Source organism: Procambarus clarkii, chromosome 63, assembly GCF_040958095.1.
Source record: "Procambarus clarkii isolate CNS0578487 chromosome 63, FALCON_Pclarkii_2.0, whole genome shotgun sequence".
NCBI classification, from domain to species: domain Eukaryota; kingdom Metazoa; phylum Arthropoda; class Malacostraca; order Decapoda; family Cambaridae; genus Procambarus; species Procambarus clarkii.
In genome coordinates, this window is record NC_091212.1 from 16,256,698 (window position 1) to 16,281,895 (window position 25,198).

Genomic DNA, 25,198 nt, shown 5'->3' on the forward strand with positions numbered 1-25,198 from the left:
ACACCCCATATAGGGAGTTTCTGGATTCTGAACTTTACTTTCAGTAGGTCTGGCACAGTTCTTAAAGAATAGGTACAACAGCATGTAAGCTTCATGGAGCTATTGATGGCCCAAAAAAAAAAAAGAGGCATTTCATTGCATTGAATGATAGACTTTTAAATTTATACTGTGTATGTTAAGTTACATATACACAATGAAATCACATTAACATGATGCATCTCTTAAAAAAAAAAAATTAAGGCAATAAGGTGGGATAGAACTCATGCCCTGGAATTGCCAGCAGTTTATCTGTAGCTTACCTGTAATTGATTATGAGAATTTTTCTTTCTCCCTAAGCCCATCCTGGGGCCTGGCTTGTCTTGTGATAACTTGATCTAAAGGACTTGTGCTCCCAAGCTATACACACTACCTACTGAGCCATGAAGAGCTTAAAAGTATCTCAACCAGGCATCCTACTAGACTTATTTGTGGTTTGGAAGGCACCATACACCAAAGATCGACAAGAAGTAACACTTCATACCCCTATGCACCATATTTCAAATTCGTTTGCATAGTTTCACTTTTGGATGAGTTAATACTGATTACTGAAGCCATCTTTTTCTGAGTTCTGCTCCATGCTTTTACTAGTATTTTTGTTTTGCATGGTAATTTAGATACTAAGCATAAATATAGTCATTTACTGCTTAATTCATATATTGCTTTACCATTTTATCATTTAACACTTTGCCTGGCCGATAACTTATAATGCGTCAGTATATGAATATACTGTACTCAAACTGGGCGAGAACACACGCTGAGTCCAAAATTAAAATATTTGTTTAAAATCTATTTTTCCCCAATCAATATCTTGAGGTTATCTTGAGATGATTTCGGGGCTTTTTAGTGTCCCCGCGGCCCGGTCCTCGACCAGGCCTCCACCCCCAGGAAGCAGCCCGTGACAGCTGACTAACTCCCAGGTACCTATTTACTGCTAGGTAACAGGGGCATTCAGGGTGAAAGAAACTTTGCCCATTTGTTTCTGCCTCGTGCGGGAATCGAACCCGCGCCACAGAATTACGAGTCCTGCGCGCTATCCACCATGCTACGAGGCCCCTATGGGACTAGTTAAAATGTGCATCTTTTGGTTGCAAACAATTTGTTACCAGAATGAACAATGTAGGACGAAAGTTGAGGTAAGAAAATTGAAAAGAGTATAAACATTTGAGTGCGGGTGGGTGTGCGCTCATGGGTAATGCTCAGCTGATTTTTGGGTTTTCTGCGGGTGGCAAGCCAGGCTTTTTGACCTTATATGCATATTTCCCTTTAGAAAGTTCTATTGCAAACAATTTGACACCAAAATGAAAGACGTAGCATGAAAATTGAGGTAAGAAAACTGAAAAGATTATTCACATTTTACTGCGGGTGCTCGCTCACCAGTAACGTTCAGCCGATTTTCGGGTTTGCTGCGGGTGACGTCCCAGGCTTTTTTTACCTTATATGCATATATTCCCTTAGATCATTCTATTGCAAACAATTTGAAACAAAAATGAGTGACGTAACACGAAAATTGAGGTAAGAACACTGAAAAGATCATAAACATTTTAGTGCGGGTGCTCGCTCACGGAATAACGCTCAGCCTATTTTTGGATTTGCTGCAGGTGGCAAGCCAGACTTTTTGACCTTATATGCATATATATACCTTTAGGGAATTCTATTGCAAACAATTTGATACCAAAATGAATGACGTAGCACAAAAATTGAGGTGAGATAGCTGAAAAGATTATACACATTTTAGTGTGGTTGCACGCTAATGCGAAACGCTCGGCCCACCTTGGGGTGTGCTGGGCGACACGCGCCAGGCCGGGCAAAGTATTAATATGCCCTAGCCTAGTTTGACAGTAATTTTGTTAGTTGGTTTAAGCAATATACAATTCGTGTAGACTGACTCACTAAACAAACAGGTCCACACAAGGGCAGTTTTCTTTGAACATCTGCATTGCATTGGTGCTAATTCTGCTTTTTGTTTGTGCTTGTTTCTGTGAATGATGGCCTCTGAACTACAGGGCAAGAAGGGGTGAGAGCCAACGTTAGTGACTATGAAGATTTTCCCATCATTGCTGAACAACCCACAGTCCCAGATGTGGCGGAAGAAGAGTTTGAGTCAACCCCTCACCCTACCTTATTTGTGTCCTCTACCACTGATGACTTAACTACCCTCCCTACATTCCTAACTACTACTACTACTACTACTACAATTATTAGTGCATCCTCCACCACCACCATCACTGCACCAACAGGTAGCTGGTATTCATAGTTTTTGTTTAATGTATTTTATGTAAATTTTAATTTAGATATATTAAGTAACAAGAAAGAGTTTATCCTATAGATAATGCATGTTAGTAAATCTTCCTGATCGCAGGGTTTTTATTCAATGATAAACAATGCATAATAATAGTAAAATATTTTTGTAATAAGTGAACATAGATTGTTTAATATATTGCATATGTATTAAATGAGAATTTTATATGCATTTATATTTAACTTTATGAAGTACTGTACAGTATTTTACAAGTTTATAATATATATATATATATATATATATTAGTATATTTTGGTAGCAGTCTTTCCTGTAGACATATTTTATTAAATATGACCGAAAAAGTAAGATTAATAATTCTAACACGAATTTTCTCAATCTTTCGTACATTATGCTTCACTGTTGGAGGTAAATCAAAAATCACTTCTCCAAAATTCATTTTTATTTCTAGTCTGACGCGACACGGGCGCGTTTCGTAAAACTTATTACATTTTCAAAGACTTCACAAATACACAACTGATTAGAACTTGCGTTTCCCTGATTTTATATCTACATTTGAGTGAGGTGGGAAGGGTGATGTGGCATTACATTTGAGTAAGGTGGGAAGGATGATGTGGCATTAGAGGATATTAATAGGGTATTAAAAGTATCAACACAAGACAGAACACGAAACAATGGATATTGAATAGAAGTGTTTGTAGAAAGCCTATTGGTCCATATTTCTTGATGCTTCTATATTGGAGCGGAGTCTTGAGGTGGGTAGAATATAGTTGTGCAATAATTGGCTGTTGATTGCTGGTGTTGACTTCTTGATGTGTAGTGCCTCGCAAACGTCGAGCCGCCTGCTATCGCTGTATCTATCGATGATTTCTGTGTTGTTTACTAGGATTTCTAAGAAATCCTAGTAAACAACACAGAAATCATCGATAGATACAGCGATAGCAGGCGGCTCGACGTTTGCGAGGCACTACACATCAAGAAGTCAACACCAGCAATCAACAGCCAATTATTGCACAACTATATTCTACCCACCTCAAGACTCCGCTCCAATATAGAAGCATCAAGAAATATGGACCAATAGGCTTTCTACAAACACTTCTATTCAATATCCATTGTTTCGTGTTCTGTCTTGTGTTGATACTTTTAATACCCTATTAATATCCTCTAATGCCACATCATCCTTCCCACCTTACTCAAATGTAATGCCACATCACCCTTCCCACCTCACTCAAATGTAGATATAAAATCAGGGAAACGCAAGTTCTAATCAGTTGTGTATTTGTGAAGTCTTTGAAAATGTAATAAGTTTTACGAAACGCGCCCGTGTCGCGTCAGACTAGAAATAAAAATGAATTTTGGAGAAGTGATTTTTGATTTACCTCCAACAGTGAAGCATAATGTACGAAAGATTGAGAAAATTCGTGTTAGAATTATTAATCTTACTTTTTCGGTCATATTTAATAAAATATATATATATATATATATATATATATATATATATATATATATATATATATATATATATATATATATATATATATATATATATATATATATAAAATGACTGACAAGGTAAGAATAATAATTCTAACACTAATTTTCTCAGTATTTCTTATGTTTTTCTTCACTGTCGGTGGTAGTGGAAATATCAATTCTCCAAAATTCATTGATATATATGGTCTGACGCCTGAACGCGTTTCGTAATGGTTTCGTTTCGTAATGTAATAAGCTATTACGAAATGCGTTCAGGTGTCAGACCATAAATAAAAAGGAATTTTGGAGAATTGATATTTCCATTACCACCGACAGTGAAAAAAAAAAAAGAAATATTGAGAAAATTTGTGTTAGAATTATTAATCTTAAGTTTTCGGTCATATTCAACAACATATGTTTACAAGAAAGACTGCTACCAAAATATACTAACATATATATATTTATTTATTTATTTATTTATGCGGAAAATCCACAAAGAAATTGGAAAGAAAGATGAATGTTTCGGCCGCTCTGGGTAAGATCATAAGAAGTCAGGTTAATGTAGCCATCTTTAGGATGAGGGATCTTTAACTGTCCACCGTTTAGGGCTGTTAACTTACTTCGTCTTCGTTTCTACACGAGTTTTATGTTGTGGTTAATGTTAATAATGTTGTTTATGTTACTCGTGTAGAAATGAAGACACTCCATAAGTTAACAGCCTTAAACGGTGGACAGTTAAAGATCCCTCGTCCTAAAGATTGCTACATTAACCTGACTTCTTATGACCTAACCCAGGACCAACGATACCTCTTAAATCTTGGTCTAAATTGTCAATTCATATCTAAACCAATGATGCATCAAAAACGCCTGGAAATCGAAATGCTTCTGGACGACATCCATAAGCTAGAAGACAACAAAAAAGTCATCACCACTGACACATTTCAGGCTGAACTACTAACAGAAGCCGGGAAAAAACGAGAAACATACTCATCAACAATCTTAACCCCATGATTCAAAGAAGCTGCAAAACAACTTAAAAAGCTGGAAGATGTAACAATAAGATAAGCCAATAAGACAACAGCATATGTGTTGATTCCAACCCAAGAATACATGAACAAAATTAGCGATATCCTTAGTGATGACACCAAATTTCAATGAATCACGAGGAACCCTGTGGAAGACCTCAAACGAAAAGTGAACAAAACTATTACTGCAATCAACGCAAAGAAAGGTAGTGTTCATTTCACTAAACTCCAGGGTAACTATGGCTTAGGACATGCTTGTGGCAATGTTAAGACACACAAACTTGGTAACCCACTACGTCCAATAATCAGCCAAATACCAACTCCAACCTATCACCTGACAAAAAGACTTAATGAACTCCTAACTCCATACACTCCAAGGAACTATAGTCAACAATCATCAGCAGATTTCCTAGAATTAATCAAAACTACACATCCCGATGGAATCATTGCTTCCCTGGACATCAAATCTCTGTTTACCAACGTCCCAGTCGACACAACCATAGAAATGATACTGGACAGAGTATACAGAGACGAGAGCACTCCCAAATTAGACATACCCGAGCCACATTTGAAGAGCCTTCTCAAGGCATGTACAAAGGAAGCTCTTTTCATCAGTTCGAAAAGGGACATGTATCTACAAATAGACTGAGTAGCAATGGGCTCCCCCTGAGGAGTGTTATTCGCTAATTTTTACATGGGAACCATCGCAGACAGAGTCTTCAGTAGTAAACAAAAACTAACTGTATACTGCTGTTATGTAGACGACAAATTCGTCATAGTATAAGACTCAGCGGAACTAATTGATCTAAAAAGCCATCTAGAGAGAGAGAGTCAGTACTCCGATTTACACATGAAAATAGTGAAAATAACAGTCTGCCTTTCTTAGATGTAATAATAACAAAAACAGGAAACTCTTTAACACTTTAGTCCGGGCATGACGCAGCATTACGTCATCCGTTTACTGTCGGTAATCTCGGGGATGACGCAACATTGCATCATCCACTAAAATAATTGCCAAAAATCAGGTTTTTATCGTTTTTTTTGGGGGGGGGACTGTTTGGTAACTGTCAACAAGCCGAATGCAATCTGTGACTACAATACAAACATGAAAGGTGTTGATCACTTTGACCAAATGATCAAATATTATCACTTCATAAGGAAAACTCAGAAATGGATGAAGAAAATGACCATCTATTTTGTGCAAATGGCTATCTACAATGCTTATGTGATGTACAACTACTACACAAAAAATACTAAACTATAATACTACATATACTAAAATACTAAATACTAAACATTTGTGGGCAGGAATTGGGAGTGTAGTTGGAAGGCGTCTGGGCGCTCACTCGCGGTTAACGCATGGCCTGTCTTCAACTCGTCAGCGGGTGGAGCGTGACCAGGTTTTTTATTTTATATGCTAATGTTTCTCTAGAGAATTCTATTGTGAACCCATTGATACCAAAATGAAAGACCTAGGACGAAAATTGAGGTAACCAGAATGAAAAGAGTGAACACATTTTATCACTTTTGCGCGCTCCTCGGTAACTCGTTCGCACTTTCTCTGTTTGCTGCGGGTAATTAGCCAGGCTTTTGGAGTTTATATGCATTTAGTGCTGTAGAGAATTCTATTGTGAACACAATGATACCAAATTTAATCTCGTAGGACGAAAATTAAGGTGACAAAGTTGAAGAGAGTATACACTATTCGGAATTAACGCGCGCTCCCGTGAAACTCTGGGACCCAAATCGCACAGTTGAGGGGTGGCGGGCGGGGCACGCCAAAGTGTTAAGCACCAGCGTATATACAAAACCTACCAACATAGGATTATGCCTGAACGGTAAGAGTGAGTGCCCTTAAAGATACAAAATCATTGTCCTCAATGCTTATATTCGTCGAGCGCTTACACACTGCTCCAAATGGAGCAATGTAAGTAGAGAGTTTGAAAGAATAACTCGGGTACTGGTGAACAACAGATATAGCAACACGGAAATAAACACCGCTATAAGAAGACACCTGGACCGATGGTACAAGCCTGAACCTAGTACAGAAACCACAACACCTCCAATAAAATTATATTACAAATCTTCTGTGCATAGTGAACATAAAAAAGAAGAAAGAATAATGAAGGAAATAATTCGTAAAGGAGTAAAAAGCACTATTCCTGACCAAAACATAGACCTGATCATATTCTATAAAACAAAGAAGACTACCGACCTCCTTATTAAAAACAGCCCAAAGCTGACGGAGAACTTTCTACAGCAGCCAAGCATTGTATACATGTACACTTGCTCCCACGAAGGATGTAACCTTTAATCTATGTACATTGGTATGACGTCGACCAAGCTGACGAGGCGTTTGACCTGTCATCTTCAATCCTGTGCCCCCAGGAATCACATGAGACAAGCCCATGACATCACCCTAACAAGAGAAATGTTGAACAAAAATACCTGTATAATAGACAAAACCCAAGATGAAAGAAGATTACAAATTCTTGAAGCAATTCACATAAGAATAGAACAACCTACCATGAGCACCCAAATCACGGAACTATTTACTCTACCCACCATGAGAGTACGGATAAGACCAGAATATAACGATGCCATCACAGAAGACACTGCTCAACATAACAGGCCTATTACACTTTATCTTGAGATCTTGAGGTTATCTTGAGATGATTTCTTTTTAGTGTCCCTGCGGCCCGGTCCTCGACCAGGCCTCCACCCCCAGGAAGCAGCCCATGACAGCTGACTAACACCCAGGTACCTATTTTACTGCTAGGTAACAGGGGCATAGGGTGAAAGAAACTCTGCCCATTGTTTCTCGCCGGCGCCTGGGATCGAACCCAGGACCACAGGATCACAAGTCCAGCGTGCTGTCCGCTCCGGCCGACCGGCACCTGATTAATCTTTGTATATGCTTCGTTCCCCATTTATCCCCTTGCCTTTTCCGTTATTCTACTTGTTTTATCACCTGACCCTGTACTGGTATAAATTGAACGAGATATGTAATTTCTTTTCACTTGAAAATGAACCATGGAGGTTCAAAACGTTTTGCAAATTGTATAAATATAGTATAATACATTCTATAGTAATTCACTTTTTTCTTCACCTTAAAATAACGAACATGAGTTTTGGAGAACTCCTCTTTCAGCTAAGCCCTGATGCTAGAAAAATAGTTAGAGGGATAGAAGACGATAGTAAATACAGAATATGCAGTCATATTCAATGAGACATATATGTATGTATGTATGTATGTATGTATATATATATATATATATATATATATATATATATATATATATATATATATATATATATATATATATATATATATATATATATATATATATATAATCTCTTCTATCTCTATTACCACTATCTCCTCTTCCACCATCTCTACCACCACTATCTCCTCTTCCACCATATGTACCACCACTATCTCCTCTACCACCATCTCTACCACCACTATCTCCTCTACCACCATCTCTACCACCACTATCTCCTCTTCCACCATCTCTACCACCACTATCTCCTCTACCACCATCTCTACCACCACTATCTCCTCTTCCACCATCTCTACCACCACTATCTCCTCTTCCACCATCTCTACCACCACTATCTCCTCTTCCACCATCTCTACCACCACTATCTCCTCTTCCACCATCTCTACCACCACTATCTCCTCTTCCACCATCTCTACCACCACTATCTCCTCTTCCACCATCTCTACCACCACTATCTCCTCTTCCACCATCTCTACCACCACTATCTCCTCTTCCACCATCTCTACCACCACTATCTCCTCTTCCACCATCTCTACCACCACTATATCCTCTTCCACCATCTCTACCACCACTATCTCCTCTTCCACCATATGTACCACCACTATCTCCTCTTCCACCATATGTACCACCACTATCTCCTCTACCACCATCTCTACCACCACTATCTCCTCTTCCACTATCTCTACCACCACTATATCCTCTTCCACCATATGTACCACCACTATCTCCTCTTCCACCATCTGTACCACCACTATCTCCTCTTCCACCATCTCTACCACCACTATCTCCTCTTCCACCATATTTACTACCACTATCTCCTCTCCACAATCTCTACCACCACTATAACTTCTTCCACCATCTCTACCACCACTATTCCCTACCACCATCTCTACCACCATTATTATCCTCTTCCACCATCTCTACTACCACTGTTATCCTCTTCCACCACCTCTACTATCACTATCTCCTCTTCCACCATCTCTACCACCACTCATTCATACCAAACATTCATACCAAAACAGAGATGCAGGGCCAGAAAACAGGATTGGTTCAACAGAAATTGTGAGAGGGCAAGAGACCAAAAGACACAAAAATGGAATCAGTATAGGAAGAGGCCAAACCCCCAAACATATCAGCGATACAAAGATGCGAGAAATAACCATATGGCAGTAAGGAGAGAGGCAGAAAGACATATTGAAAAAGGTATAGCGGATAAATGTAAAACAGAACCGGGCCTATTCTACAAATTCATAAACAACAAATTGCAGGTAAAGGATAATATCCAGAGGTTTAAAATGGGAAACAGATTCACGGAAAATGAAAAGGAAATGTGTGAAACATTAAATGAAAAGTTCCAAAGTGTGTTTGTACAAAATGAAATCTTTAGAGAACCAGACACAATAAGAATTCCAGAGAACAACATAGAGCGGATAGAGGTGTCTAGAGATGAAGTGGAAAATATGCTAAAGGAGCTCGGGAGGAACAAAGCAGCTGGCCCAGATGGAGTTTCACCATGGGTTCTGAGAGAATGTGCATCTGAGCTCAGCATTCCATTTCACCTGATCTTTCAGGCATCCCTGTGTACAGGAATCGTAGCAGACGTGTGGAAACAGGCTAATATAGTTCCAATCTACAAAAGTGGCAGCAGGGAAGACCCCCTCAATTATAGACCTGTATCATTGACAAGTGTAATAGTGAAAGTATTGGAAAAACTAATCAAAACTAAATGGGTAGAACACCTGGAGAGAAATGATATAATATCAGACAGACAGTATGGTTTCCCATCTGGAAGATCCTGTGTATCGAATTTACTCAGTTTCTATGATCAGAGCCACAGAGGTAGCAGTCTCCGTGGTGTAGTGGTAAGACACTCGCCTGGCGTTCCGCGAGCGCTATGTCAAGGGTTCGTATCCTGGCCGGGGAGGATTTACTAGGCGCAATTCCTTAACTGTAGCCTCTGTTTAACGCAACAGTAAAATGTGTACTTGGATGAAAAAACGATTCTTCGCGGCAGGGGATCGTATTCCAGGGACTTGCCCGAAACGCTACGCGTACTAGTGGCTGTACAAGAATGTAACAACTCTTGTATATATCTCAAAAAAAAAAAAAAAAAGATATTACAGGAAAGAGATGGTTGGGTTGACTGCATCTATCTGGACCTAAAAAAGGCTTTCAACAGAGTTCCACATAAGAGGTTGTTCTGGAAACTGGAAAATATTGGAGGAGTGACAGGTAAGCTTTTAACATGGATGAAAAATTTTCTGACTCATAGAAAACTGAGGGCAGTAATCAGAGGCAATGTATCGGACTGGAGAAATGTCACAAGTGGAGTACCACAAGGTTCAGTTCTTGCACCAGTGATGTTTATTTTCTACATAAATGATCTACCAGTTGGTATACAGAATTATATGAACATGTTTGCTGATGATGCTAAGATAATAGGAAAGATAAGAAACTTAGATGATTGTCATGCCCTTCAAGAAGACCTGGACAAAATAAGTATATGGAGCACCACTTGGCAAATGGAATTTAATGTTAATAAATGTCATGTTATGGAATGTGGAATAGGAGAACATAGACCCCATACAACCTATATATTATGTGAGAAATCTTTAAAGAATTCTGATAAAGAAAGAGATCTAGGGGTGGTTCTAGATAGAAAACTATCGCCTAACGACCACATAAAGAATATTGAGCGAGGAGCCTATGCCACGCTTTCTAACTTCAGAATTGTTTTTAAATACATGGATGGCGATATACTAAAAAAATTGTTCACGACTTTTGTTAGGCCAAAGCTAGAATATGCAGCGGTTGTGTGGTGCCCATATCTTAAGAAGCACATCAACAAACAGGAAAAGGTGCAAAGACTTGCTACTAAGTGGCTCTCAGAACTGAAGGGCAAGAGCTATGAGGAGAGGTTAGAGGCATTAAATATGCCAAAACTAGAAGACAAGAAAAAGAGGTGATATGATCACTACATGCAAAATAGTAACAGGAATTGATAAAATCGATAGGGAAGATTTCCTGAGACCTGGAACTTTAAGAAAAAGGGGTCATTGATTTAAACTAGCTAAACACAGATGCTGAAGAAATATAAGAAAATTCACTTTCGCAAACAGAGTGGTAGACGGTTGGAACAAGTTAGGTGAGAAGGTGGTGGAGGCCAAGACCGTCAGTAGTTTCAAAGCATTATATGACAAAGAGTGCTAGGAAGACGGGACACCACGAGCGTAGCTCTCATCCTGTAACTACACTTAGGTAATTACCACTATCTCCTCTTCCACCATCTCTACCACCACTATTCCCTACCACCATCTCTACCACCTCCATTTCCTCTTCCTTCATCTCTACCACCACTATTATCCTCTTCCACCATCTCTACCACCTCTATCCCCTACAACTATCTCTACCACCACTATCTCCTCTTCCACCATTTCTACCACCACTATCCTCTTTCATCACTATCCCCTACCACCATCTCTACAACCACTATCTCCTCTTCCACCATCTGTACCACCACTATCTCCTCTTCCACCATCTGTACCACCACTACTTTCTCATCTTCCACCATCTCTATCTCCTCTTCCACTATCTCTACAACCACTATCTCATCTTCCACGATATCTACCACCACTATCCCCTATCACCATCGCTACCACCACTATCTCCTCTTCCACCATATCTACCACCACCATCTCTACCACCTCCATCTCCTCTTCCTGACTTATTATTATTGTAGGAGACCATCACACTTCACACAAGCAACAACTTGACTGTCCTCGAACCCTGCCCAGGACCAAGTGACCGAAACAGCTCATACATTTGTGTCCAACCACCTGGTTCCAATAATGTTTCATACACACACTTGTGTTTTATACACATTTCCAATAGTACATTTATATTTCTTATAAAGTTCCAGGTTGTTTTTCAACATTTATCAATGCTGCTTCTATGTCTCTCTAGACCTTGTACTCTCCTACAAATGAAAGGAATTTAATTTTTAGAATTTAATTTTTTATGCATACCTGAATGTTGCATGATATAGTCAGTGGCACTGCCCACGGGTTAAATATGACCCGTAAGGGGTGATTCTTGTTTTTTTCATGTTTGTCCATAAAATCAACAATATTTTCAATGTTGTGAGGCCTTCTCCTAAACCTACTATTTTCTCAATTATTTTATCCTCTTCTGCTGCTTTCTCTATCCTAGATGGTATTTCCTTTTCTAAACACCCAAAAATTATAGGGGAATTGCTTTTATCTGCAGTGTTTTGCACTAATTTATGGTTGATAACCAGTTCTTTTCTGTTTTCTTGTCTAATGTCTGTTTCTTGTTGCTTATTTCTATTTTGGAATTCCAAATACTTCTTTGATTGTTTCTTTCTCTTTTACAACTTGCACATATGTCCCTTTTATTTCCACCCTGCAATTTTCCAATCCTTTGTTAACCTTCTCTATTTGAGCTGTCAATGAAGTTTCTCTTAGCATATCCTTGCCTAACTATGTTTGGACTAGCCTGTAGGGTTATTCTGAGCTGTTCTCCTTGTGAGTCTATTTTCCTGATAATTTCTTCAAATTCACCCCTCTTCATTTTCCATATCTGATTTTCTTTCACTAGTTCTTTGATTTGTTCCATCCCTCTCTTTACCTTATCAGTCAAGCTGGTAGTTTTGTTATCCTACCGGAAAATAATTCCTTTATATTGCAAAATTCATTCCTGAGACCTTCATCTCCATGGTCTAGTTTAAGAACTTTCCTTCATAATTCCTTAGCAAGTCCTCAATCATAATTTTTAATCTATCTTTAAAACCATCTTTCATTATGGCCTATGCATTATAAAACCACCATTCATTATGGGCTTGCATTATAAAACCATTCATTATGGCCTGTGCATTATAAAACCACCTTTCATAATGGCCTATGCATTATAAAACCACCTTTCATTATGGCCTATGCATTATAAAACCACCTTTCATTATGGCCTATGCATTATAAAACCACCTTTCATTATGGCCTATGCATTATAAAACCACCTTTCATTCATTATTAAAACCACATTTCTTGCACAAGGGAACCTTTGAAATATTAAAATGATTGTCGATTGTTCTTCCTTACATTTGGGGCAACCCCCAACTGGCCTATGACACTCCCACACCCCTGCCCTCCCATGTATTGTCTTGCAAAGCTGGGTGTGGCTAGCCCCAAGTGTCTGGTCTCCATCCTCGGACAGACAGACAGACAGACACAGAAGTCTCTTATAGATATGGATGTTATTTTAACAAATTTTGGACTTTTAAAAAAATTTAAACCCTATTGTTTTAACAGAGGAAATACGGCCAGAAGTGTCTCAGACTATCCCAACTGATGGATGTGCCTTACCCATAGAACCACAAGAGGAGGATGTTCCTCCAAATGAAGGCTTCCGATTTGGTAAGTTTTAACTTTTGTTTCTTTTTATTTAGATATTCATTGAGTGAAGTATATTTTATTTTTTATCATAAGTTGCCTTGCAATATCTTAAAAAGTTTCATCACACTGACATAAAACTTGTAACAATAATGTACTTTCATAAAAAATAAATTTTCTGTGGGGAGCCCCTACGGCTCCCTGTAGCTTATCAGGCTAATGTATGTTATATTAGGAGTTCAGACCTACCAGGGACCAGCGCCAGAACCTGGCCCCTTCAGAAAGGTTTCAGGGAGCAATGGCCTTGGAAAACCCCCTTGTGGTTGAGGTTTTCCTTATCTGCCATCGACCGGGATTAGGCACCCAGAAAGGTAGGCAAAACAAAACAAACCCCACATAGTAAAAAACTAAAACAAAAAGCCGAACAGAGAGGTAGAAAGTCCCTACAATCCCAAGGAAACAAGCAAACAAGTAAACATCACACTTTACTGCACCGCCAATCGTCCGCGCAGCCCTCCCCACCTCGAGAGGGGGAGGGGAAGCCCCGGACCTACCGTGCCGGCTGCCTAGCTTCAGTTCACAAGCTAATGTCAATCGGGATAGACGCTTCTCTGGCCTCAGTTTTCTAGGCAGTGTTTGCCTTTCGTGGCGTTCACAGCCGTGTGTTGTGTTGTGCGGTGGCCAGGAGTACCTCATCAGTGCCAGGGCTGCATGCGCTTAGTGGCTTACTTCCCTAAGTGCCCTGTGAGTACTGCTCCAGTGTGACAGAGTTATCTTCCCTGGGGCGTTCGGGAACCATTCCCATAGAGGTTCTTGCTGCTCGGCATTTGCCTCGCCCTTGGGGGCCAGCTGGGGCTTGGGACCCTTGTTTGGCCCTGGGTAGGGACTGGTATTGTGCTGGTTAGGGCGTCAAGGTGTTGCGCGACCTGCCACCTAAGCGGCGACCGGTTCCTGTTGCCTCTGGAGACGGTGTACTTTTGCAGGGTTTTTCTTTTGTTTTTATTTTTGTGCCTGGTGGGGGGTCTGCCTAGTGTGGCTATAGTTCCACTGGTAGTGTTTGGTGGCCCTCTGCTAGGCCCCCCGTGCTTGTACACGTTGCAGAGATTTTCAGTGCTATCCTCTACCCTCTTGGTATTTTTGGGTTTCTTAACCGGTTAGCAACACCTTGCCCGGGCTTCCCGTAGCAGTCAGCCTATACGCCCTGGAAACCCCCTGTCTGGGCTCGGTGGACTATTAAATGTGTCTTCAGGGTTCCAACCCGTCTTGTACAGGATCGTTGGTTGCTGTGCCCTTGTCTCCGGGTCACAGTCGCCACTTTTACCTCCGTCATGCTGCCTGTTGGGTCACTGACACCTTGACCCGGAGTCTTGCAAGAGAGATTCTCTGCTTGTTCTCTAGTACTCTCCTGACGTTATTACTGTTCAGAGTGCAGGCGGCATCCGTGTTGCAAGCTAGGTTAGGTTGCTGCAACACGCTAGGTTGGTTCCCACTCGGATGCCCTGAGGCTGCCCCGTTTTGGTTAGATGCTGTTCGCCCCTTTCCCTCCCTGTTCCCGGCTCCGGACCATCTGCGGGTTTCGGGGTCGGGGCGGGGCTTAGCTGGGCCGAGACTCGGGCGGTTTTCGGGGAACCCCCGTTCGGGTTGGGGACGGAGGTTTTCGAGCCTGTTCCTCCTGCCAAGGCTTCTGGGTCTTACCAGCGGCCCTTTCTTGCTGCCTTTCCCATGGACTCTTCCTTTTCTTTAAGGGCGGAGGGCTTGGAGGACAGCTCTGCCCCGGGGCCTCTGTTGCAGGTTCTCAGGGCTGTGGGGGATGCCTGCTAGCAGCTCTGTGGCGGTTTGCCCCTGCCTGGGTTTTCTGGTTTTGGGCGGAGTTTTTCACCCTTCCAGTCTGCTTGCTTCCCACTTTTGCTGGCGTGTTTTCGTATGTTTTGCGTCAGTCACAGCCCTCTGTTCTGGTGTCCATTTTCTTCTGCCAGTTTTCTGGCGTGGACACCAGGGCGGCATTGCGGTTTGTTTACATGCGCATGGGTGTGCGAGCGAGTGTCTGGGGTGAGTTTTCACCTTTTTTCAAGGGTGTTATTCTCCTGTTGTCGTGTCTTTGCTTTTCTGGTGTTTTCTGCCCGTTTCCTGTTCCTCTGAGAATGTTTGAGTGTTGATTTTACACCGGGTTTTCCATTTTGTCTGTTTTGGGCCTGTTTTTGTCCTGGCCCTTGGGTTTGGGCTGTATCCCTGGCTGTTATGCTTGCTCTCATACCTTGCCCCTCGGTTTTGGTCGGTTTTGACCGTTTCCCTGGGGGTTTCTGTCTGGGGGCTGTGCTTTGCCTTCTGTGGTGTATCTCCGCCGGCAAATGTGGTGGTTTGGGCTCCCCCTGTTTTGATTCCGGGTTCCTTTGGGTTCTTTGGTTTCGTTCCGGAGGTTTCTTCCTCTTCGGCCCCCTTTGTGGGTTCAGGAGGTTTTGTTTCCTCGTGTGTGACCCGGTTCTGCCTTCTGGAGTTCCGAGGTCTTCCTGGCTTGCAGACTGATCATTTTGGGTCTTGGCACATGTTGTAATCATGCTGGGACTTTGAGGTTTTGTTGTCGAGGTGGGCCTTTTGATGCAGTTTTGTGCCTTCTTTGCCTGGCCAGCGTGGTGCTCTCTGCCCACTGGTCGGCGGCTTGTAATTTTCTTTTCACGGTATGTATGTGTGCACATATGTGCATACACACGTGTGTGTAACATACCTTGTGTGTATGTGTATATGTATTTGTATGTGTATATGCATGATGTGTATATACATGTATGTGTATGTATACTTTTTCTTTCGGAAGGGGCTCTGTTCCCTTCTGTTGACGGGGCGCTGGGGGAGCAGCTTGCTCTGTTGACTCTCGCATGGTCCCGCAGTTAGTGGGCGCTTTTGGTTGTCTTCCGACCTCTGGTGGCGGTGGTGGATGGCTTCTCCTCCTTTGGGGGGTTCAGGGCTAGCGGGGTGGGCTTCTTTCCCTGCACTTCGTCATGTCATCTTAGTGGGTGCATTGGACGTAGTCATTCCACCCCATTCTTCTGGTGTTCCCGTCTGCTCTTTTCAGACATGGGCCTGTCAAATGTGCCATTCTTCTGGACTTCTTCAGTCTGCGCCCTGGATTCTATGCCCTCATTGGAGGACTGTTGTCTTTTGTCTGGCTTCTGTTGGGGCCGGGTGCCTGGATGGTGGCCCTGGACCTCCAGGTCAATTCTTGGCATGGTCCTCTCCAGTTTTCCGGGACTGGCACAGTTGGTGGTGGGGTCTTCATGCTTGCCGCTTTTGTTGCTTTTCCGTATTTTGTAATTGGTACTTGGTGTATTTTTGCATCTTTGCCGAATCTTGGTGCCCTGTCCGAGTCTGCTTGGGATTCGGTGTCCTGCCTACCTCGACGACTGGCTGATGTGGGCTCCCAGTCGGTCCGCTTGTCTGTTTGCCAGAGGTGTGATTCTTTCCAGATCGCTGGGTTTGGTTTCCTGGTAATCTGAAGGCCATTCCATCTGTTTCCATCCCGGGTTCGGACCTGGCTGGTCCTTGTTTAGGGCTCTAGGGCCGCTCCTTGTCTTTCCCTCCAGAAGTGTTGCGGCAGCTGTGGTCCCGCCTTTGGCTGTTCATGAGGGGGGTCCCGGGTTGCTCAGCGGTTGCTTGAGCAGTTGTCTGAACTTCGATGTGCTGGTGTGCCCGCGGGATCAGGTTTGGCTTCGGCGTCTGTTTGGTTCCTTCGGAGACTCCCCTTCCGCCTCTCTTGCAATCTTTGGGTTCGTTACTCCAGGGATCTTGTGTTGGTGCTGCGTCACCAACTTCCTCTTTTGGGTTTTCGGGGTTCCGTGCCTTGGCACCTCCCCAAGCCTTCGCTCGATGTGTTCACGGACGGGTCATATCTCGGCTGGGGCTTTGTGACCAGTGCTCACCAGGTCGGCCAGGGATGGTGGGGGTCTGTCCGTCCGTCGAGCTCACAGCACGGTTCGGGAGTTCGTGGCTGTCTGGTTTGTGCTTCGGAAGGTATGGGTCTCTCGGTGCTCTACCATTCAGCTCCATTTGGACTGTTCTCTGGCGGTTCGTTTCCGGAACCACAGGGTTTCTCTTAGGTGTTGACTTTTGGGGTTGGTTCCTTAGAGTGGCTCGTTTGCTGGATTCTCGGGGTTTGGCTAACCATGAGGTTAATGTCCGGGGTGTGTCCTGCATCCTGGCGGACAGCTGTCTCGTTTCATTCCTCTGTTTGAGGATTGGCCAGTTGTCGCCGACTCGTTTCGTTGGCTCTGTCAGACGTATGGACTCCTGGCCATGGACATCTTCGAGTCGGCGTTGTCTAGGCGTTGCCCATTTTATGTGACGCCCTTACCCGCCTGCGAGGCGTTCACGGTGGATGCCTTTCGGCAGGACTGGTTGAGGTGAGGGTACCTGTTCCTCTTCTCCCGGTCCAGCTGTTGCTTCGGGTTGGAGCCCATTCCCAAGAAAGTAGTCCTTATGGTTCCTTGGTGGCCGGCCAAGCTTTATTTTCAGAAGCTGCTTGATAGGTGTCCGAACCCGGAGCGTTTTTCCCACATCTCCGCCTCTTTCGACAGGTCGGATCGGTCCTGTACGTGACTGGTTCGGCCTTCTCCTCAGCTCTTTGTGTCTGTTTTTTTGACGCAGGTATCACCATCTCTGTGGTGATCAGGTGGCTTTGTTGATGGTGTCCTACCTGCGAGCTTTGTCTCGGCGACAATATGTCATATCTGGTGTTAATATGCACTTTTTCTTGCTCTTCGTAGGTTGTCTTCTCCTTCGCATCGGGTTGTCTTGTCCTTTCTTGGGTTTTCAGGACTACAGTTATTTAATGTTTCTTACTGTCGCCTCGTTTTGTGCGGCGCTGGCGGAGCCACTCCGGCTTACGTTCGGGGTGGACGTCACATCTGCCCCGTTTTGTACACTTTCTCATGTTTTGTTTCACCTCCGGCCTGCTCATGCGTCGCCTGAGCCATCCTGGTCCTTGATCGGGGTGCCTTCCCATCTTCTCCTCAGTTTGTGGTAGCCCCTTCGGTTCAGATTTCTGCTCTTTGGCACTGGTGGTAGGTTTGTATGTTTGCAGCCTTTCTCCGTTCTGGCGACGGTCGAGACGGTGGCTTTCAGGAGGGGTTCTTGGGTTATTGATGTTTGATTGGTTTGGCCTGGGGTGCATCCTGTGTTGTCCGGTTGTGCTTTTTGCCGTTTCCTGCGTACCGTGTCTGGGGGATGAGCTTTGAGTTGTTCGGTTCCCCTCGTTCCCTGTTTCAGGGCTTGGGTCTTCCAGGTCATCCGCAGAGTTTTTCAGTGTTCCAGCCTGCGGTCTGTCCTTGTGCCCGTGTTGTTCGGACGTTTGCAGATTTTGCTGCTGTATTGTTGACATCTAGGACTCATTTCGGGTGCAGGGATTTGAGGTTCGTACAGGTTCTTGGCTGGCCATTCTTTATGCGCGTCTGCTCCTGTGCGTTCTTGTTGCCTTGGGTTGCAGGTTGCAGCCTGTTGTTTCGGCTTCGCGTTGCGGAGTTTGTGGCGGCCGCCTCCCGGGTTAGCCCTTTCTTTTCCTAGTTCTTGGGTAAGAAGCTCCAGGGAGCCGTAGGGGCTCTCCACAAAAAAACAGCGTTGAATGTAATGAAACGCCATTTTCTGGGTGAGCCCTGGAGGCTCCCCCTGGCAACCCTCCCTCCCACCGGTCAGCGGTTTTTTCACGTTGGTTGAAGCTTAGCTTCTGAACTGAAGCTAGGCAGCCGGGGTAGTCGGTCCTGGGCTTCCCCCTTCCCCTCTCGGGCCGGGGAGGGCTGCGCGGATGATCGGCGCATTAGTAAAGTGTGATGTTTGCTTGTTTCCTTGAGATTGTAGAGAGTTTCTACCACTATCCGTTTTTTTGTTATAGTTTTTTACCATGTGGGGTTTGTTTTGTTATGCCTACGTTTCTGGGTGCCTAACCCCGGTCGATGGCAGATAAGGAAAACCCCAACCACAAGGGGGTTTTCCAGGGCCATTGCTCCCTGAAACCTCTCTGAAAGGGCCAGGTTCTGGCGCTGGTCCCTGGTAGGTCTGAACTCTTTAGCTAATGTCCCGGTCTAATATAAGATACATTAGCCCGATAAGCTCCAGGGAGCCTCCGGGGCTCACCCAGAAAATGGCGTTTCATTACATTCAATGCTGGATTTTTGGTGGCATTATCATTAAGCTACATGTCTGTTGAATGTTTTCTATGTCTCTCACCTTTTATGGCTCAGTCTGTTTTGTGGACGTCTCCAGTTCAGATATACTTAGTGTGGTTTTCTCAATTAGAGACTTTCAAAATTTAATTGGTAGTTTTCCATGCTTTACAGCTTCCTAACTCCCAGGTAGGTAGTTCACCTATTTACCATAAGGTGAACAGAGGTATAGGGTGTAAAGAAATATGCCCAAATATCTTGTCCTGCCGAGGAATTGAACCCAGACCATTTGGGTGCAAGCTGATTGTGCTGACCATGAAAAGGTGGAGTGAGACTTGGATAATTTCTTGGATAAGGTATCCCACATCAAAGTGCTAATGATCTTGTCACAAATTACGGTGACCTGCCAACTTCATCCTGGTATGTGCTAGGACCACCACCTGGTGGTGACCAGGGTAGTTAATCCTTAAACAGCAACACGTCATATGACGTGTTGAGTAACTTACCCAAAAGTGCGCATCATGTCATATGACGTGTTGGAGTACTACGCAAGATTTAAATGGCCCACGGATACACAGGGTTCATGTCACCTTCATCAGGGCTCTTGTAAACAGACGGCATTTTTTTTTTCAAATCGTGGGCAACATTCCTGGATGTGAGGGCCTCAGTACTGAGTGAGCCACCAAGGCTGGCACACGCACCATGAGCTCACAGCATTGCTGTTCAGCTTGTGACCACAGCATCGCCTAAAAATGTCAAAATATATATGCACATGCTATTATTTAGCGATGATAGTATTACAGAAGACCCCTGACTGTGATAAAAATGACCAGGATTCTGATAATAACAGGATAGTTGTGATAATTAGCACTTTAGTGGGAGGAGTAATCTCTCTGAAGATGGAGGTAGCTTTTTCTACTGACTCTGTGTGACCATCTTTTACTGTCTGGACTCACTATTCCAGCTTAATGGTTTGCTATGGTGAACAGAACATTCAGATAATTATATATAATGTCTGTATATAGTGAATAAAAGCAAAAACAGTGTGTTGGGAGGAGAATGTTGGCGAGTCATGTGAAGTGAGAGAGGGAGGGAATGGCAACCAGTTGCGGGCTGCCACTGGCTTCCACTGCCACTCAGCATACCAACTTAGTGGTTCGTTATGGTGAACACAAAGGTAGATACTTATATATAAAGTGTATATATAGTGTAATAACAGCAAAAGGAGTGTTGGGAGAAGCCATTTTGGTGAGGGAGGTGGCGACATCTGCATGACATGGTCATGCTGGGTAAGGGTGGCCACTATGCTCTTTGGGCACTATACCGGCTTAGTTGAACAGTTATGGTTAACAAAACATGTAGATACTTATATATAATGTGTGTTTATAAGGTAATAATAACACAAACAGTATGCTTGAAGGTGGAATGTTAGTGCATCTGGCCTTGAACCAGTGAAGGAGGGAGGAAGGGAGGGAGTTGTGTGTGGCCACCTGTTACTGTCTGCCGTCACCATACAAGATTAGTGGTTTGCTATGGTGAACACAAATGTAGATACTTATATATAACGTGTACATATAGTGTAATAACAGTAAAAGAAGTGTTGGGAGAAGCCATTTTGGTGAGGAAGGTGGCATCATTTTCCTGACCTGTCATGCTGTGTAAAGGTGGCCACTATGGTCTTTGTGCACTATACCAGTTTTGATGAACAGTTATGGTGAACAGAACATGTAGATACTTATATATAACATCTGTATATAGTGAATAAAAGCAAAAACAGTATGGTGGGAGGAGGATGTGGGCAATTGAGGAGTCACTGAGGGAGGGAGTGGCAGCGAGAGGCTGGCTGGCAGATATGGTGGCAACTCTTCGCTGCTTTTTGACTCGCAATATCAACTTAGTAGTTCGTTATGGTGAACAAAACATGCAGATACTTATATATAACCTTTGTATATAGTGTAATAACCAACAAAGTACAGTGGTACCTCGCATAACGAATTTAATCCGTTCCATGTTCGTCATGTGAAACGGACGTCATACAAAACGAGTGTCCCCCCATGTAACCAGTGTGATGCACTGTGTTTATTGTGAAATTTCCCCAGAGTGCATGACATCAAATGTTCCCCAAAATAAAATTTTTCTTTGTAAAATGATAAATTACCGTCCCTGAACATGTCTATGTAAAAATAATTACCAAATTCCACTTACTTTGGCTGTGAGGGCGTGGACAAGGTGCGCTGTGACGTCATCAGGGCCTGGTCGTCCGTGTGTGAAGCTCCCAGACACGGTCGCGCAGGCCATTCAAGCACCGCGTGTTGCCACAAATATATTTTCAAATATTTTTTCTATGCATTTCCAATGCGGTTTTATTTGTTTCATTTATCGTATATGATGCATATTTGTGACCTTTACAATATGTATACAGTAGAATGTTCATAATTTTCCATGAAACTGTGATACATGTGTCAGTAATGTGTCCACAATAAATGTTTATTGTCACAATATTATGTGGTAAAAATTCACTAATATTACAATATGTACAGTTTCACATACTATTTACACAGTAACACACTGTATTACACACTCAGTACTTTGGAGGTGCATAATAGTCAACGAAGTAGTCCATGGTACACAGCGCGACTTTGCTCTCCTTGCACCAGCTACAGATAGATTTTTGCTTCCTGTTTCATCGTTATGTGTGCTTGCAAATAACGCACTTGCGTGCACCCTTGGCTTTAGTACTTGTAGGTGGTATGTAGCCAAGCTTGTAAAGCATAAAGTAGTATTGAAACGATTATAGGAAAAGCTCAATTTGTAAGGTAGTCTTGAAAAGATCGCTTTGTAAGGTCCCACACAGGAAGAGATTCAGCTAGCCTCAAAGAGTGTCCATCAGTCAGGAAGAGATTCAGCTAGCCTCAAAGAGTGTCCATCAGTCAGGAAAAGATTCAGGTATTCTTGAAAATATCAATGAACACCACCACCATGGAAGCCGCTAACACTGTTAATCTATGCTACTTGTATCAGATGCATCATCACTGAACGCAGAAAACGATTCATCTATGTATCATCTATATACATTAGAGATGGCAAGGGTGGGGCTCAGAGCTACACCTGGATATGCTTGCTGTATCATCCTCATAGGTGCTGTATCACTGGCATCCGACCGTTGTGTTAAGCCCTTATTGCGCCTAGCTTCACCAATGTTATGACCCTTATGTTCTTCAAACAAAAGGGTCTGAATTGCACCGACTGAGCACAGTCTTTCAACACCGTGTGGGACAGGTGTTTGAGAGCCAGAGGCACGTGTGCCACAAATGGTTGCTCACGCAGTACTAACCCAGCCAGCAGCCCTTGTCTTTCATATTCGTTATGGCAAAAGGTTCGTTCAGTTTTTGTTGGGTAGGCTGCTCCATTATGACAATCTTTCTTTGTTTCAAATGTGTTCCATTTGTTTTGTATTTGTCACTTACGTCTCAATAATGGAGCAGCCTACCCGACAAACACTGAACGAACCTTTATGACATTTGTCCATTTTTCAAATTGTTTCAACAGTTCTTTTATTTTTCGTTTTTTTTTTTTTTTTTTAAGAAACATGGAGCAGCCGACCTGTAGACCACCGAACGAACCTTTTTGACATTTGTACTGGTTTTCAAAATTCTTCATTTTTTTTATTATTTACGTTTTTTGTATGTAAGAAACATGGAGCAGCCTACCTGCCGACCACCGAACGAACCTTTTGCTATAAGGCAAATGAAAAATAAATATTGAACACATTTGAAGAAAGGAAAATGTCATAATGGTTTATTCAGTGTATGTAAGGTAGGCTTCTCCATTATTGAGACGCAAATGGCAAATAAAAAACAAATGGAACACATTTGAAACAAAGAAAGATTGTTATAATGGAGCAGCCTACCTGCCGAACACCGAACGAACCTTTTTGACATTTGTTGTATATCAGACATTTCATTTCTTTTTTCCTACAAAAACGTCAATGCTTTGCAACATCTCAGTAGTCACCCTTTTATATCCCAGCATCATTAGCATCTTTAAACAAGAACAACATAATTTATGTGCATCGTCGGAGGTGTCTAAGAATGTGCAAGAAGCAGCGCGACCCCACCATGTGGTGTTGACGTTACTCAAACCAGCGTTCGTCATAAGGGACGATTTGACGCCGATCGGGCCGTTCGTTACCCAAAATATTCGTCTTTTGGGGCAATCGTTATGCGAGGTACCACTGTATTTGTTTATTGTTTTATGAACACAATAATTGAATCAATAATATGCACACCATAATTTTAAGTACAGCGATGATTCACACATTTTATTAAATAAATATATTACACTACACCCTATTGAATAATATTACAACAAAAAAACAAAGAAAAAAATCAATCAGAGACATTGAAATACTTAGGTAATTATATCTTTGTGACAACTGCCGCCTGACAGTTGGGGCAGAGCAGACAGGAAGAAGCCGAGCTGAGTCAGCGCCTCTTTCTGTGGAGAGCCCCTACGGCTCCCTGGAGCTTATCGGGCTAATGTATGTTATATTAGACCTGGACATTAGCTAAGGAGTTCAGACCTACCAGGGACCAGCGCCAGAACCTGGCCCCTTCAGAGAGGTTTCAGGGAGCAATGGCCCTGGAAAACCCCCTTGTGGTTGGGGTTTTCCTTATCTGACATCGACCAGGGTTTGCACCCAGAAAGGTAGGTGTAATAAAATAAACCCCACATAGTAAAAAACTTAACAAAAAAACGAACAGAGAGGTAGAAACTCCCTACAATCCCAAGGAAACAAGCGAGCAAGCAAACATCACACTTTACTGCCGCACCGATCGTCCGTGCAGCCCTCCCCGCCCAGAGAGGGGGAGGGGGAAGCACCGGACCTACCGCGCCGGCTGCCTAGCTTCAGTTTGTAAGCTAATGTCAACCGCGATAGACGCTTCTCTGGCCTTAGTTTCCTAGGCGGTGTATGCCTTGTGTGGCGTTCACTGCTGTGTGTTGTGTTGAGCGGTGGCCAGGAGTACCTCATCAGTGCCGGGGCTGCATGCGCTTAGTGACTTACTTCCCTAAGTGCCTTGTGAGTACTGCTCCAGTGTGACAGAGTTATCTTCCCTGGGGCGTTTGGGAACCATTCCTGTAGTGGTTCTTGCTGCTCGGCATTTTCTTTGCCCATGGAGCCAGCTGGGGCTTGGGGCCCTTGTTTGACCCTAGGTAGGGACTGGTATTGTGCTAGTTAGGGCGTCAAGGTGTTGCGCGACCTGCCACCCAATCGGTGACCGGTTCCTGTTGCCTCTGGAGACGGTGTACTTTTGTGGGATTTTTCTTTTGTTTTTATTTTTCATTTGCCTGGTGGGGGTCTGCCCAGTGTGGCTATAGTTCCACTGGTAGTGTTTGGTGGCCCTCTGCTAGGCCCCCATGATTGTACATGTCGCCGGGGTTTTTAGTGCTATCCTCTACCCCTTGTTATTTTTTGGTGTTTAACTGGTTAGCAACACCTTGCCCGGGCTTCCCGTAGTTGTTACCCCTACGGGCCCTGGAAACCCCTGTCGGGGCTCGGTGGACCATT

General features: G+C 43.2%; 1 protein-coding gene across 5 annotated transcripts in view; it reads left to right on the forward strand.

Annotated features, from left to right (window-relative positions):
- Positions 1-25,198, forward strand: part of LanA (laminin subunit alpha) — a 550,694-nt gene that overhangs the window by 449,749 nt on the left and 75,747 nt on the right. For 3 of the 5 annotated variants that reach the window (XM_069308774.1, XM_069308775.1, XM_069308776.1), the window contains 2 exons: positions 2,043-2,276; positions 13,403-13,507. In XM_069308774.1, coding sequence (XP_069164875.1) covers positions 2,043-2,276; positions 13,403-13,507 — 339 coding nt within the window. The remainder of the gene's footprint in view (positions 1-2,042; positions 2,277-13,402; positions 13,508-25,198) is intronic. The other 2 variants (XM_069308777.1, XM_069308778.1) reach the window with 1 other exon arrangement.